Source organism: Octopus sinensis, linkage group LG7, assembly GCF_006345805.1.
Source record: "Octopus sinensis linkage group LG7, ASM634580v1, whole genome shotgun sequence".
In the NCBI taxonomy this organism is placed as follows: domain Eukaryota; kingdom Metazoa; phylum Mollusca; class Cephalopoda; order Octopoda; family Octopodidae; genus Octopus; species Octopus sinensis.
The window spans coordinates 49,629,483-49,648,660 of record NC_043003.1 but is presented as its reverse complement, the minus strand read 5'-3'; the positions used below and the strand labels follow the sequence as shown (position 1 = coordinate 49,648,660).

The following is a 19,178-nucleotide window of genomic DNA, read 5'->3' as shown; positions in this document are numbered from 1 at the left end:
AATTATCTCTCTCTCTCTCTTTCTCTCTCTCTCTCTTTCTCTCTCTCTCTCTCTCTCTCTCTCTCTCTCTCTCTCTCTCTATATATATATATATATATATATTCATGACTAAATTATGGCTATGTACACCATACCACCTGTGAGAACTGAATAGGTGGCCTCAAATCAATAGGCACTACACAGGTTATCCTTTGACCAGAACACAGCTATAGTGACCATTCCAAATGATTCCCCACTGTTCACAATTACTATTAGTTTTATCTTTATTCTTATCTTTATTTTTATTTATTCGTATCTTTATTTTTATTTATGTTTATTTTTCTTTTTTCTTTATTTTATTGATTTCTTCTTCTTCTTCTTCTTCTTCTTCTTCTTCAGACGTGCTTTTGTATTTTTATATATGTAATTATGTTTTCATATTTTCCCACCGTTTTGTGTATTTTTTTGTATGTATACTTGTAAGAAAAATTTTTTGCTATTTAAACAACCAGTAAAACATACATTTTTCAGATTGAAAAGGGCTATTTGAAGCTTGAAACTCATATCAGAGTAACTCACTGTAAACATTATTATTATTAAGATTAAAATAAAAATTATCCCCTCCCCCACAAAAAGCCATCACTACTCCTTTTTTCAAATAGATATAATACTGGACCATGAAGCTTCTTTTTATTATTCTACTATATATATATATATATATATATTAATAATAATAACATGACAACTAAAGAATGAATGAGACCTCGATATTATGTAAATAGAGGAATCTCTATATATATAAACGGCAAAATGTCTGTGTGTGTGTCCTTTATAAAAATCCACAATTTTTCAGTTAGAGGGCTTGCGCTTTCTATGGTCATTCAAAACCGTCCAAGGGTGGTCATGCATATTTTTACATTTCCCCAGTCACTCAACAAAGCCATTAAAAAATCAATAGAAGTACTTTTTTGTGAATTTTCTATCCAAAACCCAATCAAAATGCCCAAAACTTGATACGCCAATTGAATGCCAGCTAGCTGTATGTGATTGGTCGGAGATTTGGACATTGCCAGGTCATAGTGCTAGTTTATCTATAAATATAATATGTGACAATTAGTTGGTAACCATAATAAAACTCAGAGTTTCGGATGCTAGGGCTGAAGTCTGCTCTGGCATCTCATCAGTTATTAAGACAAACAAAAATGCTATGAAAAAGAACGTTGAATAAAAGGAAATTACTCCAATAGGTGTGGGGAAATGAATGAAGTTTTACTTTCCCCACGCCTATTGGAGTAATTTCCCTTTATTCAACGGTTTTTCATAGCATTTTTGTCTTAATAACTGATGAGATGCTGGAGCAGACTTCAGCCCCAGCATCTAAAACTCTGAATTTTATTATGACAACCAACTAATTGTCACATACACACTCATGTACATATATATGTACACACCGATATATAATAAACATGCATATATATATTTATACATATATATAAATACCTGGGTCATGAATGCTGAGGATATGTGTAGGCTTGAAAGAAATGAAGCTAGTATGTTCCGCTGGATGTGTAATGTCAGTGTGCATACATGACAGAGTGTCAGTGCCCTGAGAGAAAAGCTGGGCATAAGGAGCATCAAATGTGATGTGCAAGAGAAGCGACTGCACTGGTGTGGTCATGTGTTATGTATGAATGAAGACTGATGTGTGAAGAAATGCCTCTCCCTAACTGGAGAAGGAACCTGTGGTAAAGGTAGACCCATGAAGACATGGGATGGGGGTGGTGAAGCATGACCTTTGAACATTGGACCTCACAGAGGAAATGACGGGAGACTGTGGTGTTTGGAGATATGCTGTGATTGAGAAGATCCGGCAACTAAAGTGAGATCACAGTCATGCATGTCTGCCCTGTTAAGAATACCCCCTGATGTGTCAGGTGATATGATATGCTTGAGAAGACCTGTTGAGTCAAGTAAAACCAATATCATAGTTGTGGCTAGTTCCCTTTAACTTGCTCCCATGCCGGTGGCATGTAAAAGCACCATCCGAAAATGATCAATGCCAGGTCTGTCTGATTGGCTCCCGGGCAGGTGGAATATAAAAAGCACCAACCAAACGTGGTCAATGCCAGTACCTCCTGACTGGCTCTTGTGCCAATGGCTCATAAAATGTACCATCCAAATATGGCTGATGACAGAGCCCCTGACTAGCTTCCATGTCAGTGTCATGTAAAAAGCACTATCCGAACATGATCGATGCCAGGTCCACCTGACTGGCACCTGTGCTGGTGGCATGTAAAAAGCACCCACTGCACTCTCAGAGTGGTTGGTGTTAGGAAGGGCATCTAGCTGTAGAAACATTACCAGATCAGACTGGAGCCTGGTGCAGCCACTGGCTATCCAGACCTCAGTTAAATACCAGCATGGAAAACGGACGTTAAAGGATGATGATGATGATGATAAATATATGGATGGATACATATTTACACATATACTCACAAATATATAAACAATAGTAGTCACTTGCCAGTAAGAATGATCTGCAAGTATGTAGCAAGATCGTTGGAAATTATTTTAGATCACAATATAGTCATGAGCAGACATAGATACACTCCAGGCACTTGATCCACTGTAATGTTATGGACATGATAGCTGCTGTAAGAAAGGTCTGCATCAGCACTAGGCTGGTACTCATTTTCACATGAGTACAGTGGAATAATGTGAAACAAAGTACCTTACTTAAGGGCACAGTATACCATCTGTCCTCGGAATATAACCATAAACCTAGCACCCTAATCATTAAATTTCATGCCCTTACATACACTCATTGTTGGCATCCTTTTTGTCTCGGGAGACAATGGAGTTGCGCATAAAATAGTCCAGTCCGGCTTTTACATTTCATGTCCTGATACATTTCCTGCTGTGGCTGTGTAGTCCTATCCTGGACAAACTCTCCCTCTGGCAGGTACCGCAAATGTAACGAAGACTGTTCCTGGCTGGTTGTAATGTCATAGTTTCTTGTTGACGTCTTTTCTTGTCTTTCCATTTCTCCTCTCTCTCTCTCTGTCACTCCTTTGTATTCCCTCTTTTACGGTATGTCGCCAATCTCCACGGTTGCTGGCAATTGCTTCCCAACTGCTAATATATGTATAAATATTTATATATGTGTGTGTATATAAATACAGAGTACATATACTCATACTCTGTATTTATATACACACACATGTATAAATATTTATATATATATACATAAATATATGTGCACATATAGATACACACACATTACTCAAGCCAGTTATAGGTAATATATCATTTCCACATCAAACACTTTTAAGAAAAGTTATAATGTACACAAACATACATTTGCAAACAAAAAAGCTAAGCAATACGATATGACTGGCACAATACATATGGAACTTAAAGTCCAGTGGTACCAATTTCAAACTGCACTAAAGTATTATAACCTCAGCTTTTGCATATATAGCCTTTGCATATAACAGAAGAGAATGTAGGCTTTGCATGATTGAAGCTCTTAAGTACTTCCAGTGGATAATATTGGTTTCAAATTCTAGCACAAGGCCAGAAATTTCAGAGGAGGGGGTTAGTCAATTACATTGACCCCCCAGTGCTCAACTGGTACTTATTTTATTGACCCCTGAAAGGATGAAAGGCAAAGTTGACCTTAGCAGAATTCTTCCAGTGAATAATATTAAAACTTGTGAAATGAAGGAAATAAAAATAATCTCCATAAAAAAAATCTACAACTAAAATCTAACGTTAAAAAAAGCAATTAACGAACCACCTAACAACATCTTGCTCCCAAAGCAGACTATAGTAGGAATTAACAACCTAATCATCCATCACAAATAAGATAATGCTGTTCAACTGAAATTATGATTATTTTCATTATTATTATTATTATTATTATTGTTGTTGTTGTTGTCATCATCCTCCTCCTCATCATCCTTACTATTATTGTTATTTTTATTACCATTATTATTATTATTATTATTATTATTATTATTATTGCTAATGTTAAATTACTTTTTCTACGAAACAGCTATATAAATTTTGGCCATAAAAATTATTTGCGTATGTGTCTGCATATGTAGCTGTGTATATGTATGCATGCATGTATGTGTTCTGTATGTATAAATATACATACATATAATATATATATATATACACACATATATATGTTTTTATTTACATACGTATGTGTATGTGTGTATGTTCACACGTGTATATGTGTGTGTATGCGAGTATACATGAACTTGGTGTGTGTGTGTATGCATCTGTGTATGAGAGTAAATTTGAATTTGAGAGGGTATGTATATATATGTGTATATATATATATATATACACATATATATACATACCCTCTCAAATATATATATATATATGCCCACACACACACACATCCATTCCAAAATACGCGTATGTATATATGTTTTGTAAGCATGTGTGCATGTACATACATATGTATGCATGTACATGCATTGATGTATACCTAGATAGATCTGCTCTTCGTTTTTGTTTAAGCCAAAATCTCTAAGTCCCTACTGGAACCCAACTTTCAGAGTAAAAATGCTTTATATCTTTTGTGTCATTTATGTGTATATCCAGAGGTCCAATATTATTAATCTATAAACGCCTGCTGTATACATACAGATGCAGATATCTACACAGCAAAAGATACACGTATACTCACGGAGAAAATTACACACACATACACAGAAAAGTACATATGTAAATATATACAGAACGCATAGATAGAATATATATAGGATACAAATGTATATACATATATATATGTATACATATATATATATATATATATATATATATATACTTATATATATATATATAATATATATATATATATATATATACTATATATATATATATATATATATGTATTTATGTATGTATATGTATGTAATACACACACACACACAATAAAAAAAGCACATGATAGTGAGATAGTGAGTAAACAACAAAATCAATAAGATAATATCATATGATAGTGAGAGCCGAGAGGCTAGGTTTTAGTAGATATTTCTTTCTCTTTTATTTTTACACACACACACACACACACACACACACACAACACACACATACATATATATATATATATGTATGTATGTGTATTTGTTGTTACCTCCTTCACTACATCCCTCAGTTTTATGAAGCTGCAACAACCCCCCCCCCTGCCATCGCCACAACCACTACTGTATCATTAATAATACCGCTCTGACCATCGCTATCGCTCCTAATCTCCATCTCCAACACCACTGCCGCCACCACCACCACACCACCACCACAACCACCAGCAGTACTGTTAAAAATTACTCTGGCCTTCACCATTAATATGATTGTTACAACTACAACCATTATTAGAATCCACCACCTTCACCGTCACCATGACAGCATAGCACTACCTACCTACCTACCTACCTACCTACCTACCATTTTCTCACCAGCAACACCACCAGGGTTTTATATAATTATTTACCATCAACCCCTACAAGACATACCCTCACCAACCCTATATATTATTACTGTCCATTCCCAGAATGATGATTTCCACCACCACAGCCACACCACCACCACAACCACCAATACTACTACGACTACTACTACTATTGTGATATCCATGATAACTATGAATACTATTACCATTTTGACTCAAGCCAATGTGGAAGTTGATATGTGCACATTGGCTCTTCTAGAAATAGCAGCCAAATCTCCTTCAAAATAGCCCCTATCATTTTTTCTTACTTTTTTTAAGGAATATCTGAGGTTCGTTGCACATAAAGAAGAAAAGATAAGGAGGTCATGACTGGAATGCCTTTGATCATAGATTTGTTTGATCGATGTTGATACCCAGGCTAAACAGCAATAACACTGATAATGACCATCACCATTAATACAAACCTCTACTGCTCCTACCACCGTTATGACCATCACCACTACTACTACTAACAATACTAATAAATCTATAACTATGTAATGGTTTAACCATGTTATCTATCATCACTATATATTTTTTTCTGCTCTAGGCAAAGGCCCGAAATTTTGGAGGAGGGAGCCACTTGATTAGATCGACCTCAGTACGCAACTGATACTTAATTTATCAACCCTGAAAGGATGAAAGGCAAAGTCGATCTTGGCAGAATTTGAACTCAGAATGTAAAGACAGATGAACTACTGCTAAGCATTTCGCCCGGCATGCTAACGTCTCTTATTTCTTTATTGCCCACAAGGGGCTAAACATAGAGGGGACAAACAAGGACAAACAAAGGGATTTAGTCGATTACAATGACCCCAGTGCATAATTGGTACTTAATTTATTGACCCCGAAAGGATGAAAGGCAAAGTCAACCTTGGCGGAATTTGAACTCAGAATGTAAAGACAGATGAACTACTGCTAAGCATTTCACCCAGCATGCTAACATTTCTGCCAGCTTGCCGCCTCTGTCATCACTATATATTAAAATTGACATTCTAAAACCAAGGGGCCACATAGAAACCATTGGTGTGAGTACCGATGCCACAGAAAGTGCATTGGTGCTGGTGCCTTGTAAGAAGCACTGGTGATGGTGCCATGTAAAAAGCATCCAATACACTCTGTGAAGTGGTTGGCATTAGGAAGGGCGTCCAGCCATGAAGATGTTGATGACTTGTATTATCACCAGGACGTTAGTTTCTTTGTGCATACCCTCCACTTTCATTGCACACACAGGTAAACACACACACATGCAAACGCATACTTGCAAACTGACACACAGGCAAACACACACACAAACAAGAATACACACACACACACACACACATTAATAACCTATGAAGAGAAACTCTTCTGAAAGGTCACTTGGTATATTAGTAATAGTAACTAAATTCCGTAATGTCTTAAAATAGGAAGGAAGTATAGGATAAAGCTATTTTGGATATATAATACCTGAAATGAATGAGACAGGGTGGTCACAGTTGAGAAACCCACCTTTATTGATTTAGGTTGGAAGAAGGAGCCATGCTCAAGGCCTTTCTAGGCCCTTTGGAGCTAACGGGACTAGTATGGTTTATGTTGTTCATGAAGAGTTGCAGGTCAACACTTACAGGAGACAAAGGAACAAAGAAGCATTAGGATGGTCACAGCTGAAACTTCTTTGACCAGAAGTCTGCTTGACCAGAAGTCTGCTTGACCAGTGTTGGCCAGGAGCTAAACGACAATAACACCCATAATGATCATTACCATTGTTACTGACTTCCCTGATGGTGAGCCGACAGAATAGTTAGTATGCAGTATTGAAGGCGGCGAACTGGCAAAATCGTTGGAATGCCAGGTGAAATGCTTAGTGGTATTTTGTCTGCCGTTACATTCTGAGTTCAAATTCCACCGAGGTCGACTTTGCCTTTCATCCTTTTGGGGTCGATAGATTAAATACCAGTTACGTACTGGTGTCGATGTAATTGACTTAATCCCTTTGTCTGTCCTTGTTTGTCCCTTCTATGTTTAGCCCCTTGTGGGAAATAAAGAAATAAGAATAGTTAGTATGCCAGAGAAAATGCTTAGCAGCATTTTATTCTGTCTTTACAGTCTGACTTCAATTCCTGCTGAGGTTCACTTTACCTTTCATTCTTGCAGAATTGATTAACTAAGTACCAGTTGAGTCCTGGGGGTTGATGTAATTGATTTACTCCCTCCCCAAAAGCTGCTGACCTTGGGCCAAAATTTGAAATGATTATTACTAGCTTCCTGCTCCACCACTATTACACTGTTGTACAAATGACCACAACCATGAGTATACTGGTTAGTGCCAGATGGAGTGAACTCAATGTGTGATTATAAGAGAAAGGGAAACAAAGGAGTGGAGAGTATCTGACTGGAGGCAAAAGGCCAGCAACTACATCTGAAGTGCAGAGGCAATTGTAGTACCAGTAGAATTATCAGAGAGAGGACACATCATGCCTGTGGACCACAATGGTTGGTGCATGTTGGTGAGTAATTTCATACTTATCTGTCCAGAGGCCTTTAAGAGGATGTGGTCTAAGATGTTTCTATGTGTAGCAGCAGCACCGTTTCAAATGTAGAAGCAATACTCCATTGTTTGTTTCTTCAGAATTAATTGAGATTTAATCGTAGTTAAAGGTTGAAATATTTTCAGTCTATGAAGAGTTAGACCAGTCATTGTGATACAATCTTTGTGTTGAAGATGTTGTGATACAATCTTTGTCAGGAGAGATCCACAACAGCAGTGAGGTCTAGTGTTAAGAGGCCTTCATTGAGTTGCAAGTTGTTAATGCTTAGAGGGCACTGAGTTCAATAATGTTTTCTTGAGTTGTGTAATAATTGTATCTGATTTGATCCCATGACAACTACTATTTCTGCAATTACTATATTTGATTTGGGATTAACATTGCATAACTTATAGCATGTCTTGGAAGACAGTGAGTTGCAAATCACCATCATCCAAACTAACTTAGTCTGCCTTGCCACCCCCAAGACAAACGTTTATGATATTCTTTTATTTCCAGAATTAAAAAATCCACCAAGAACATCAGTGTTGCCTATGTTTTTCCTGCGAGCATCATCAAGCAGAAATTCCTGTTGAACAGCAACCATATTGATATCATCAGTCATAGGTGCTACAAGTACAGCCCCCCCCCTTCCTTTTCCCACTCAACACACACCAAAACCTAGAAAGCCAATCTAGAATGGTTTTCAGGTGCCCAAGAGATGCAAAATGGGAACTGGGAATTACAACGATATTTGTTTGCATTTTGGACAATTTTCTAATCATGAACGGGTTATTGATATAACATTTCCAATCATTTTATACATACATACATACATACATGCATATCTTTATATATGTGTATATATATACATACATACATACATATCATCATCATCATCATCATCATTTAGCGTCCGTTTTCCATGCTAGCATGGGTTGGACGGTTCAACTGGGGTCTGGGGAGCCCGAAGGCTGCACCAGGCCAGTCAGATCTGGCAGTGTTTCTACAGCTGGATGCCCTTCCTATATATATATATATATATAAGACAATGCTCTCTTCTCTACATATTGGAGTTAATTAATTCCAAAGTACATTAAAACTTTATTACTACAATCAAATCATTTCAAGATTATAATATTCCATAATACATTTTCACACTCAAATCATTTCAAAATACATTAAACACTCCAGAGCACATAATTATAACAATACATAAATATTCCAAGTACATAATTCCAAACGAGTTTCATTTTACATTGTAATGTACAATTTTAATTGCTGGCTACTAACTTCATTTAATACATAACGTGCACTGGAACTAAACTTGTTATAGAACCACTAAGTAAGATGGGAGGTGATATTATATACATTGATCTATGAACTTGCAGAATCATTAGCACACTGCATAAAATGCTTAGTGGTATTTCATTAAAATTTACATTCTGAGTTCAAATTCTGCCAAGGTCAAGTTTGCCTTTTACCCATTCAGGGCCAATAAAAGAAGTACAAGTTGAATAATTATTTTATTGAGATGTAAATTGACTATCCCACTTCCCACAAATTCCAGGTCTTGTATAGTTGAAAGGAATATTATATATGTCAGCTGAGCTAAACATTGTACTTTAACCAATCAAAAGATGGGGAAAAAATATATTTTATTCATACTGATAAATGAATTAAGAATAAGTATCAGTAATTGGTTTACTTTTTAAAATATAAAAATTTTCTTTATTGATTTTTTTGTCATTCTATCATATTTCCTTCACATGGATATAACAGCCTAAGTTTACATTCTCATTGCCAGATTCCTGCATCTCTATTTAGATGCTCGCTGGGTTGAATTTTCTAGTGTTCTGATCATGTATTTGATGTCAGTGAATTATCATCCATTTTCTGAGTTACGTGCCTGTTTGACCAATATAATTCTCACCACATTCACAACATAAAATAACATAAATTGCATTTTTTAATAGGCATTGTATAAAGTTATTTTTTATTTTAAAATTTATCCATTTTTGAAGTGGAACTCAAAGACTTTGTTTATAGCAATACAAATTACAGAATTCAATGTTCTACAGTTTTTAACTTTTGGGATTTGTACAATGTTGGTAAGCAATTGGGCACTTATTAAAAGTTTCATTCCTGAATGTGGCTATTTTCTACTTTTAACTATATCATTCTTTTTTATTTTCCCTCATTTTAGAATCCTGTTTTAACAAGGGTAAATTTTGTTTTATTACAAGGCCTCACTTTCCAAAGGGTTATGTCTTGAGATGAACAGTAAGCTTCTCTTTCTGTTTTGGTGTTTGCATTCCTTCAGTCACTGATATCAATCTTCTTTTTGCTTTCTATTCTATTCTGAATTAATAATGGTGGAGAACTTCTCCCAACCAGAATATTTTTTAGTTCTTTTAGTATCTTTCTTTGGACTGTTTTGATTTTATACGATGGTGCATATTCTTTTAATGTAGATCTCAGGGAGATTCAGCATGACTCAGAATGAAACAAAACTGGCCCCTTGAATTACCGGTATTATTTATTTTGTCAGCTGAGTGGACTGGAGGATTGTGAAATAAAGTGTCTTGCTCAATAACGGAATGTGCTGCCAGGTATCAATCTAACGGCCTTATGATCACGAGCCATATACTCTAACCACTAAGCCATGTGTATCTGTGGAGTACTCAGCCACTTGGACGCTAATTTCACAAGCAGGCTGTTCCATTGGTTGGAGCAACCAAAACACTCATCATTGTAATCAATGGAGTGCCAGTAAGTTATATATTTTTTTCGTTATATGATACGGCATATCAGCTCTTGTGCATTTTGGGTGGCATGAAGTAAAAAGTAAATATTACCTTGAGTCTGTTGGTTTATAATTTAATTTTTACTGATAAATGAATTAAGGATAAGTATCAGTAATTGGTTTACTTTTTAAAATATAAAAAGTTTCTTTATTGATTTTTCTGTCATTCTATCATATTTTCTAAACGTGGATATAACAGCCTAAGTTTACATTCTCATTGCCAGATTCCTGCATCTCTATTTAAATGCAAGCTGGGTTGAATTTTTCTAGTCTCAATCCTAATCTGTGTTTTTATAATTATTATATACCAATTTCAGCACTCAAGTCAAAGCTGTTCCTTCCAACACTGCCCAAAGTCTACAACAGTCATGAAGAGACAGATGAGTATATGCTAACATCGAATCAGACAAGAGAAAATGAGTGTACAGTGATAAATTTAAGATGGAAAAGTACAAAACGAACAAGCAAGGAGATAATAATGGACTATCTTTCGACTTGGACAATAAATAAAGTAACGTATGGAGAAAAGTAGTGGAGTGCTTCACGGCCTTAAGCACTTGTGATATCTTATTGTTTTTCCTATCAATTTTCTTGTCTGTCTGTACCATTTTTTTTTTTTTGCATATGATTTGTAATGCAACACAGTTATCCGCAGCCACAAATATACCTTTCCATCTTTTTCTAGATACGCACACATACACACACACATGCACACAAACATACACACATACACACACACATGCACACAAACACACACACACACGCATACATTTCTATCTTACATCCTGATGTTGTACATCATCTTCCCCCATTTTCTGTCACACTCTTATTTCTCTCAGATGTGGCCCTTCTTACTCTCTCACTCTCTTTCTCTCTCTCAATCTTTCTTATTCTCTTTCTATCCAGCCTCCACTTTCGTCCATGTCCCCCAATTACATTCCTCCCTTTTCTGTCACAATCCTCCTATTTTCATTCACCCACAGCCATCTCCTACCCCCTCACTCTCTTTTACCCCTTTCTTCCTGCTTCTTTCTCTCCTAGGTTTCTTCCTCATTCAACTCTGACAATGAATCTGGCACAATGTCTGCTTTCATCTTCCTAAGCTTGTTGCTTAAGACTAAAACAGTGGTGACGATGGGGGCGGTGATGGTGCTGTTGTTGCTGGTGGTGATGATGTTGTTGAAGGTAATGGTGGTGGAGGTGGTGATGGTGTTGGAGGGGGTGGTGACGGCGGCGGCAGCAGCAGCAGTTGTGGTGATGGTGATGCAGTGGTAGTGGTGGTTGTGGTGGTAGTGGTGGTGCTGGTGCTGGTGACAATGACAGTTGTGGTGGTCATGGTATTGATGGCTGTGGAGATGCTGGTGTTGATGGTAGGGTTAAAGGTCAGAGAGGAAATTTCATTTGATCCTACAACATATTAGCGAGTATATGGCGGGATAACATACAGTATCAATGGTAAATATGGTGAGCAACTGAAGCCTATAGTGGGTTAACATGATGAATTAACAGTGGCAAATGACAATGATGATGATGATAATAATGATGATGATGATGATTATAATGATGATGAAGTACCTACATGTTTGCAGTATTCCCATGCAACATAATGGAAGGCATTCAGTCAGATAGCTCTTGTACTTTTTTCAGTCACTTGACTGCAGCCATGCTGGAGCACTGCATTGAGTCAAGTAAATCGACCCCAGGACTTATTCTTTGTAAGCCTAGTACTTATTCTATATCTTCTATCGTCTCTTTTGCCAACCGCTAAGTTACAGGGATGTAAACACACTGGCATCGGTTGTCAAGCAATGTTGGGGGAACAACACAGACAGACACAAACATAGACATACATATATATATATATATATATTATATATATATATATATATATATTATATACAATATATACAACGGCTTCTTTCAGTTTCTGGTGATCAAATCCACTCACAAGGTTTTGGCTGGCCTGAGGCTGTAGTAGAAGACACTTGCCCAAGGTGCCACGCAGTGGGAATGAATCCGGAAGCATGTGGTTGGTAAGCAAGCTACTTACCACACAGCCACTCCTGTGCTTTATTGTTGACATACTAAATGTGACAGAGCATCAAATTTCTGAGAATGATTATACAGTAATGAAGCAAGAAAACAAATACTAAACACTAGCTAATAATGTTGGCAATTTTTTAACAATCAAGTGAAACAACTTTGATTCAACCATATTTCAAACTTATTTATGGCCTCATTTGTAAAGCATAACCTGCAAAATGGTGTCACAATATATATTATATAATATTGTACATTGATTGACATAGCAAAAATAGAAATTATTGTGAGAATAAATAATAGATTGTGACAGAATTCTGTTTGGTTATACATGACACAAACTAATTTATGATCAGAGTGACATCAATGTATGATTTGTGAAATGCCTTTGACAAACATCCAATGTGTATATTGTTAACAGCTCACACACACACGCACATAAATATATATATAGGTACGTACATATATGTTTATATATATGCATTGTTCTATTTTATTAACATATTATACGACTAAACGCACGCACCCTATTAAGTAAGATTGTTCTGTTTATCAAGTTAGCCTTGATATTAATCTCACGCGACTCTGCATCTTTCTTTCTTTCTCTCCCATCCCTTTTTCGTCTTTTTTCTTCCCTCACTTAACTTGTCTCTTCCTCTCTCTCTCCCCCTCACCGTTCTTCATGGTCTCCTCGCACCATTCCCCTTCTTCTCTCTCTTCCTCTTGCTCCTCCTCCCCCATTCCCGTCGTCCATCTGCGACGATACTTCCGTCGTAACTGCTATCCTGTCTTTCTTTCCCGCCGCCTTCTAAGGCTCTGGTCGACATTCTTTCTCTCTCGTCGTCCACTATAATCCAGCGTTTGCAATACTTTTTTCGTCTGGCGTTAACAGCCCTTCTTATCTTGTTCTCCTTGTCCTGTCTCTCACTGTTTATATTTATTTTTCCACTGTTTATATATAATTTTTTACTGTTTATATGTTTGTACTTCGTTACCGTCTTGCCTTTTTTTTTACCCCTCTTAAAAGATCTCAGAATTTTAATTGATTTGCTTTTCGCAGGAAGGAAGTTTTCTTCGAGTAAACGTTCGCTTTTAATCCTCGAAACGTTAGTAGATGAAACCTTACGACTGAAGAAGGGGATTTTTCGTTGTGCTTATTGTCCTGTATCTCTTTTTTGCTTGTCTTGTTCCTTGGTTTGTGTCTATGTTTTTTCGTCTCTCTATGTGTTCGACGTCCTTTTGGTGTCCTGTACACATATGCGTGTATATAATTACATGTAGAGGTAGGTACGTACATATATGTTTATATATAGCATATGTTCTATTTTATTAACATATATATATCTATATATATAATATATATATATATATATTATATATATATAATAATAATAATATAAATAATATATACATATATGCATACATATATGTACATACCTACATCTACATGTATATATACATGCATGTATGGGTATAGGACTCAAAAAACGTTGAACACAATGAAAAACAAACACATAAAAACAAAAACATGGAAACGAACTTAACAGAGTACAAGACATACAATACAAGGAATATTCCCCTTCAGTTGTCCCTGATTCGTCTATAGATAGATAGATAGATAGATAGATAGATAGATAGATAGATAGATAAAGATTGAAACGGATGGTTTATGGGGTTACCCAGAGTTTCACATCCATAAAGCACTTAGCTTTGCAACATTTCTCACAACCGTAAATCCGTTGGCTTATGGCCTTATTTAGCTAAGTGCTTTGTGAATACGAAACCCCAGGTAACCCAATAAACTGGCCATATCACTCTTTATCTATATACTCTACTGCTCAATAACTTAGAGTGTGCTTCTTTTTCAGATTTATGATTTACTGACAATTTACTAATATATATATATATTACAGAAATGTACTTGCATAGCAAGTGACCTGATCTGAGATCGTGTGCTGAAACAAAAACAATTGCAGCATGGTATGTGTTTATAAGCCATTTAAAAACCGTTAGATTCACTTCAACATTTAAATTTAATTTGTGAAAATATTTTCGTCACTTTATACATAATTATATAGATATTCAGCCAACGAGAATGCATCATGGCTCTTAGATCTGGCATTTGAAACTCTGAGTACTATTATGACAACTTACTGATTGTCCTAAACTATACATACATACATACATACATACATACATACATACATACATGCATACATACATGTATGTATGTATGTATAAATGTAGATGATGGAATGAGTGCTCAACACCACATTGATTGATAAATAATTTCTTTATTTGTGAATTAAAGCTACCATTAGTTTCATGTTAAAAAGCGTAGGAAAATAGCCAAGTATTTTAACAATTTTTCAAGCCGATCACATGAAGAAACGTGTTAAGACACTTGGATATTTTCCTACTCTTCTTAACATGAAATTAATGGTAGAATTATTTCACAAATAAAAAATATATCTATGTATATATATATATATATATATATGAGGAACAGCCCTTTTTATGAATGCTCCATTAAATACTCAATATTCAAGTTTTATCTTTTATATTTTATATTTTTCATGTTCTCTTATTATCTTTTTATAGCTAGTTTGGAACAGTAGAATTCTTAAATCCATATTTGACATTTTGAAGCCGTCAGCCTCATTTTCAAGGTTTCAACTGAATATATTTGGCCTTTGTCTTGTTTCTTATACACAGATGGAATTTGCGTAAGACTTTTTTGACCATTAGCATCATTCATCAGTAGTCAATTTGTTTTGTTTGTCACTGTCAAATTTTGAGATCTTTTATCATGTCAGTAGCCGTATGTTAATTTTATGATGCATGTATTTGCATGTTAATTTTGATAGCATTCCTGTTTATTAGAATAAAGTGGGTGAAATAAATGTGATGCTCATAAAATCTGCCGCCTTTCCCACTAGCTGTGTTAATTGTTTAATGGCAATATCAACAACTGTTTTGATTTTTGTCATTTTCTTTTTGACAGGAGTGTGTTATAGTCTCATAATCGAGTTCAAAAATGGGTGTGAGATTAAGGAACTCATTTTGCAGCTATGTGAATTTTGGTTTCTTCCCACTATATCGCACTTTGAGTGAGTGTCTCTTCTACCATAGTCTCAAGTTGTCCAAAGCTGTTTTGGCAAACTTTCATTTATGCACACTGTATGGAAGCCTGTCTTAGATAATGTTCCAATTCTTGAATGGTAGATTTAAATTATCCACCACCACATTTGGTCTTTGCTGTGGTGTAGTAGCTTGTAGGACTCAATTAATATTAGAACTATGGCAGTAGAATACAAGCTCCTGGTAGGGTCTTCCATACTGGACAGATCAAGGGATAGAGGTCAGACCAATCTGGACAATCTCTACCCAGAGGTAAAAATGGGTTTGCATGGAATCTACACCCCTACCTTGGAAAATGACAAGTTACAGAAGCACCAATAACAATTCAGAACCAACAAGAGCTGGAAGAGGAATTTATCTTCATCAGCCCAAAGTTGAGAACAGCGGACAAAAATTATTGATGGCCGATGCTCCATAGGGAACAAATGACTTAATTTGTCTCTTAGTTCAACACAAACACGAAACCCTTATAGGAATCTGTTGCTAGAATTTAGGGATTCAAGTCAGGACACCAGTCTGAAGAAAACTCCCTTCTCTTCCTCCCAACAGTCTCAGACACCCTGGAAATAGATTCCCTTTCCTTTTTCTCCTCCTCATCCTGTGGTTATCTTGTTAAAAAAAAAAAGATCTCAGAAAGTGGAGTATTAATGACTCTTTTGCAGTGCTTCCACAACAGGTTACAAAAAGGAAAGAGACTATCATTTTCAGGTTGAGACGATTTATTTAAATGCTTACAGTGAAAAGGTCTCCACAAGCAAAAACAACAAAGAAAAACATATGCAAAGGTCAGTTGATGGTGCTAATAAGGGCACTAGATACCATCTGAGTTTAACATCATCATCATCGTTTAACATCTGCTTTCCATGCTGGCATGGGTTGGACAGATTGACTGAGGACTGGCAAGCCAGGAGGCTACACCACACTCCAAACTGATCTGGCATGGTTACTACAGCTGGATGCCCTTCCTAATGCCAACCCCTCTAAGAGTGTAGTGGAAGATTTTTACATGCCACTGGCATGGGGGCAAGCCAGGTGGCACTGGCATTGGCCACACTTGAATGGTGCTTTTTACGTGCCACCAGCATGGAAGCCAGTCCAGCAGCACCGGGTATCAACCACACTCAAGTGCTGCTTTTTACATGCCACCAGCATGGGTACCAGTCGGGTGGTATTGGCATCAGCCACAACAGTCATTTTACTTATGTAATAGCAACAACTGGTGTTGAAATGCTACATGATATTTCATTTATGCCAGTTGTTATCTGAGGTACAGAGATTATGTTAAGTATCTCCACTAAATATAGTTTTGTCTGGAGTAGGAATGTTGACATTGGGCAGTGTTAAATGTGAAATATGATAAATAAATGCCAGCCATTTAAAGTATTAAAATGTAACATAAGCTGCTTTAATTGTTGCAGACAGCATTTATTATGTTACTTGTTACAATTGATATAAAGTATATTGACTGAGACAGGCCCAAATGCGACCTGTAATGTAGACGCTTGGTTTGCAAGAAATATCAGCCAAAAATTCCTTAAATGACATTTTATGGTCCAGGTACTGGTTCCCTATAAAACGTATCTGTTTCAATGTCACATAAAAAGCTCCTGTACTGGTACCATGTAAGAAGCTGGTATATGCCAGTAGCATGTAAAAACATTTGCAATGGAGCCACATAATAGGACCAGTGCTGCTGCACATAAAAAGCACCCAGTACACTCTGTAAAGGGGTTGGCATTAGGAAGGGTACAGACAACTGGAGCCTGGTGCAGCTCTCTGGCTACCGGCTCCTGTCAAACCATCCAATCCATATTATACGAACCACATGGTTCCGGGTTCAGTCCCACTGTGTGGCACTTTGGGCAAGTGTCTTCTGCTATAGCCACGGGCTGACGAAAACCTTGTGAGTGGATTTGGTAGAGGGAAGCTGAAAGAAGCCCATCATATATATGTATGTATGTGTATGTATATATATATATATAGATAGATAGATAGATAGATATATGTATGTATGTGTGTATGTATATGTTTGTGTGTCTGTGTTTGTCCCTCCAACATCGCTTGAAAACCGATGCTGGTGTGTTTACGTCCCCGTAACTTAGCAGTTCAGCAAAAGTGACCGATACAATAAGTACTAGGCTTACAAAGAATAAGTCCTGGGGGCGATTTGCTCAACTCAAGGCGGTGCTCCAACATGGCCACAGTCAAATGACTGAAACAATCAAAAATAGAATATGATGATGATAACAAATGAAGTATTAGATATATATAACACCAGGTAAAAAAAAGATGGTATAGACATAGCTGAAATGCCTTTGATCATAGGTCTGCTCATTCGAGACTGACTTGTGGTTAAACAACAACGGTTACAAATAAGAGCTGCTGAGTTAACAGCTTTAGGTACCACCAAAGAAATACTGCCAGGTAACAGATGACATAATCTGAAACCCCCTTCGGTCATGACTGACCATGGGATTGCACCTAGAAAGTTACCCTCCCAGGCACAAGTCCAGAGCAAAGTTGTTTATGGAAGACCAGCAGTCAGCCATGCATATCGGCCTCCCCTCTCCACACTACCAGTGTTATTCAAGGGAAAGGCAAAGGCCAACACAGCTTGGTACCAGTGACATCACAACTCATTTCTACAGCTGAGTGAACTGGAGCAATGTGAAATAAAGTGTCTTGCTCAAGAACACAACACACAGCCCAGTCCGGGATTTGAGCTCAAAACCTCACAATCGTAAGCTTGACGCTCTAATGACTGAGCCATGCTCCTTCATAATATGGCTTAAATAAATATAGATAAATGTTAATGTTTGTAACTCACCATGAAGAAAGGATGCCAGAAAATGTGCTTCTTTCCACTGTAGTTGTCAAGTGTGCCTCTAGCAAGTAACGTCTCTGTCAAACTGGAAAATTTGAGAAAAAAATTTTTAATTTTAAAAAAATAATGCCAGTTAAGAAAAAACTTCTTTAATTTAAGCGAAAAATTTTAACTATAAGAAAAATATAAAAATTTAAGGGAAAGGATAAAAATTTTTTTAAATATAAAAATTTAAGGAAAAGCATAAAAATTAAAGAAAAATATAAAAATTTAAGGAAAAGTATAAAAATAAAAGAAAAATATAAAAATTTAAGAAAAAGGATTAGAATTTAAGAAAAATATTAAAAGTTGTAGAAAACATCAAAATTTAGT

General features: G+C 36.3%; 1 protein-coding gene across 1 annotated transcript in view; it reads right to left on the bottom strand.

Annotated features, from left to right (window-relative positions):
- The window catches only part of LOC115214199 (solute carrier family 35 member F6-like), a 178,051-nt gene extending 159,159 nt beyond the window's left edge, over window positions 1-18,892 (bottom strand). The window contains exon 1 of the mRNA XM_029783301.2: window positions 18,810-18,892. Within this exon, the coding sequence (XP_029639161.1) occupies window positions 18,810-18,812 (3 nt within the window). The 5' untranslated portion in view covers window positions 18,813-18,892. The remainder of the gene's footprint in view (window positions 1-18,809) is intronic.
- Window positions 18,893-19,178: the final 286 nt, after the last annotated feature.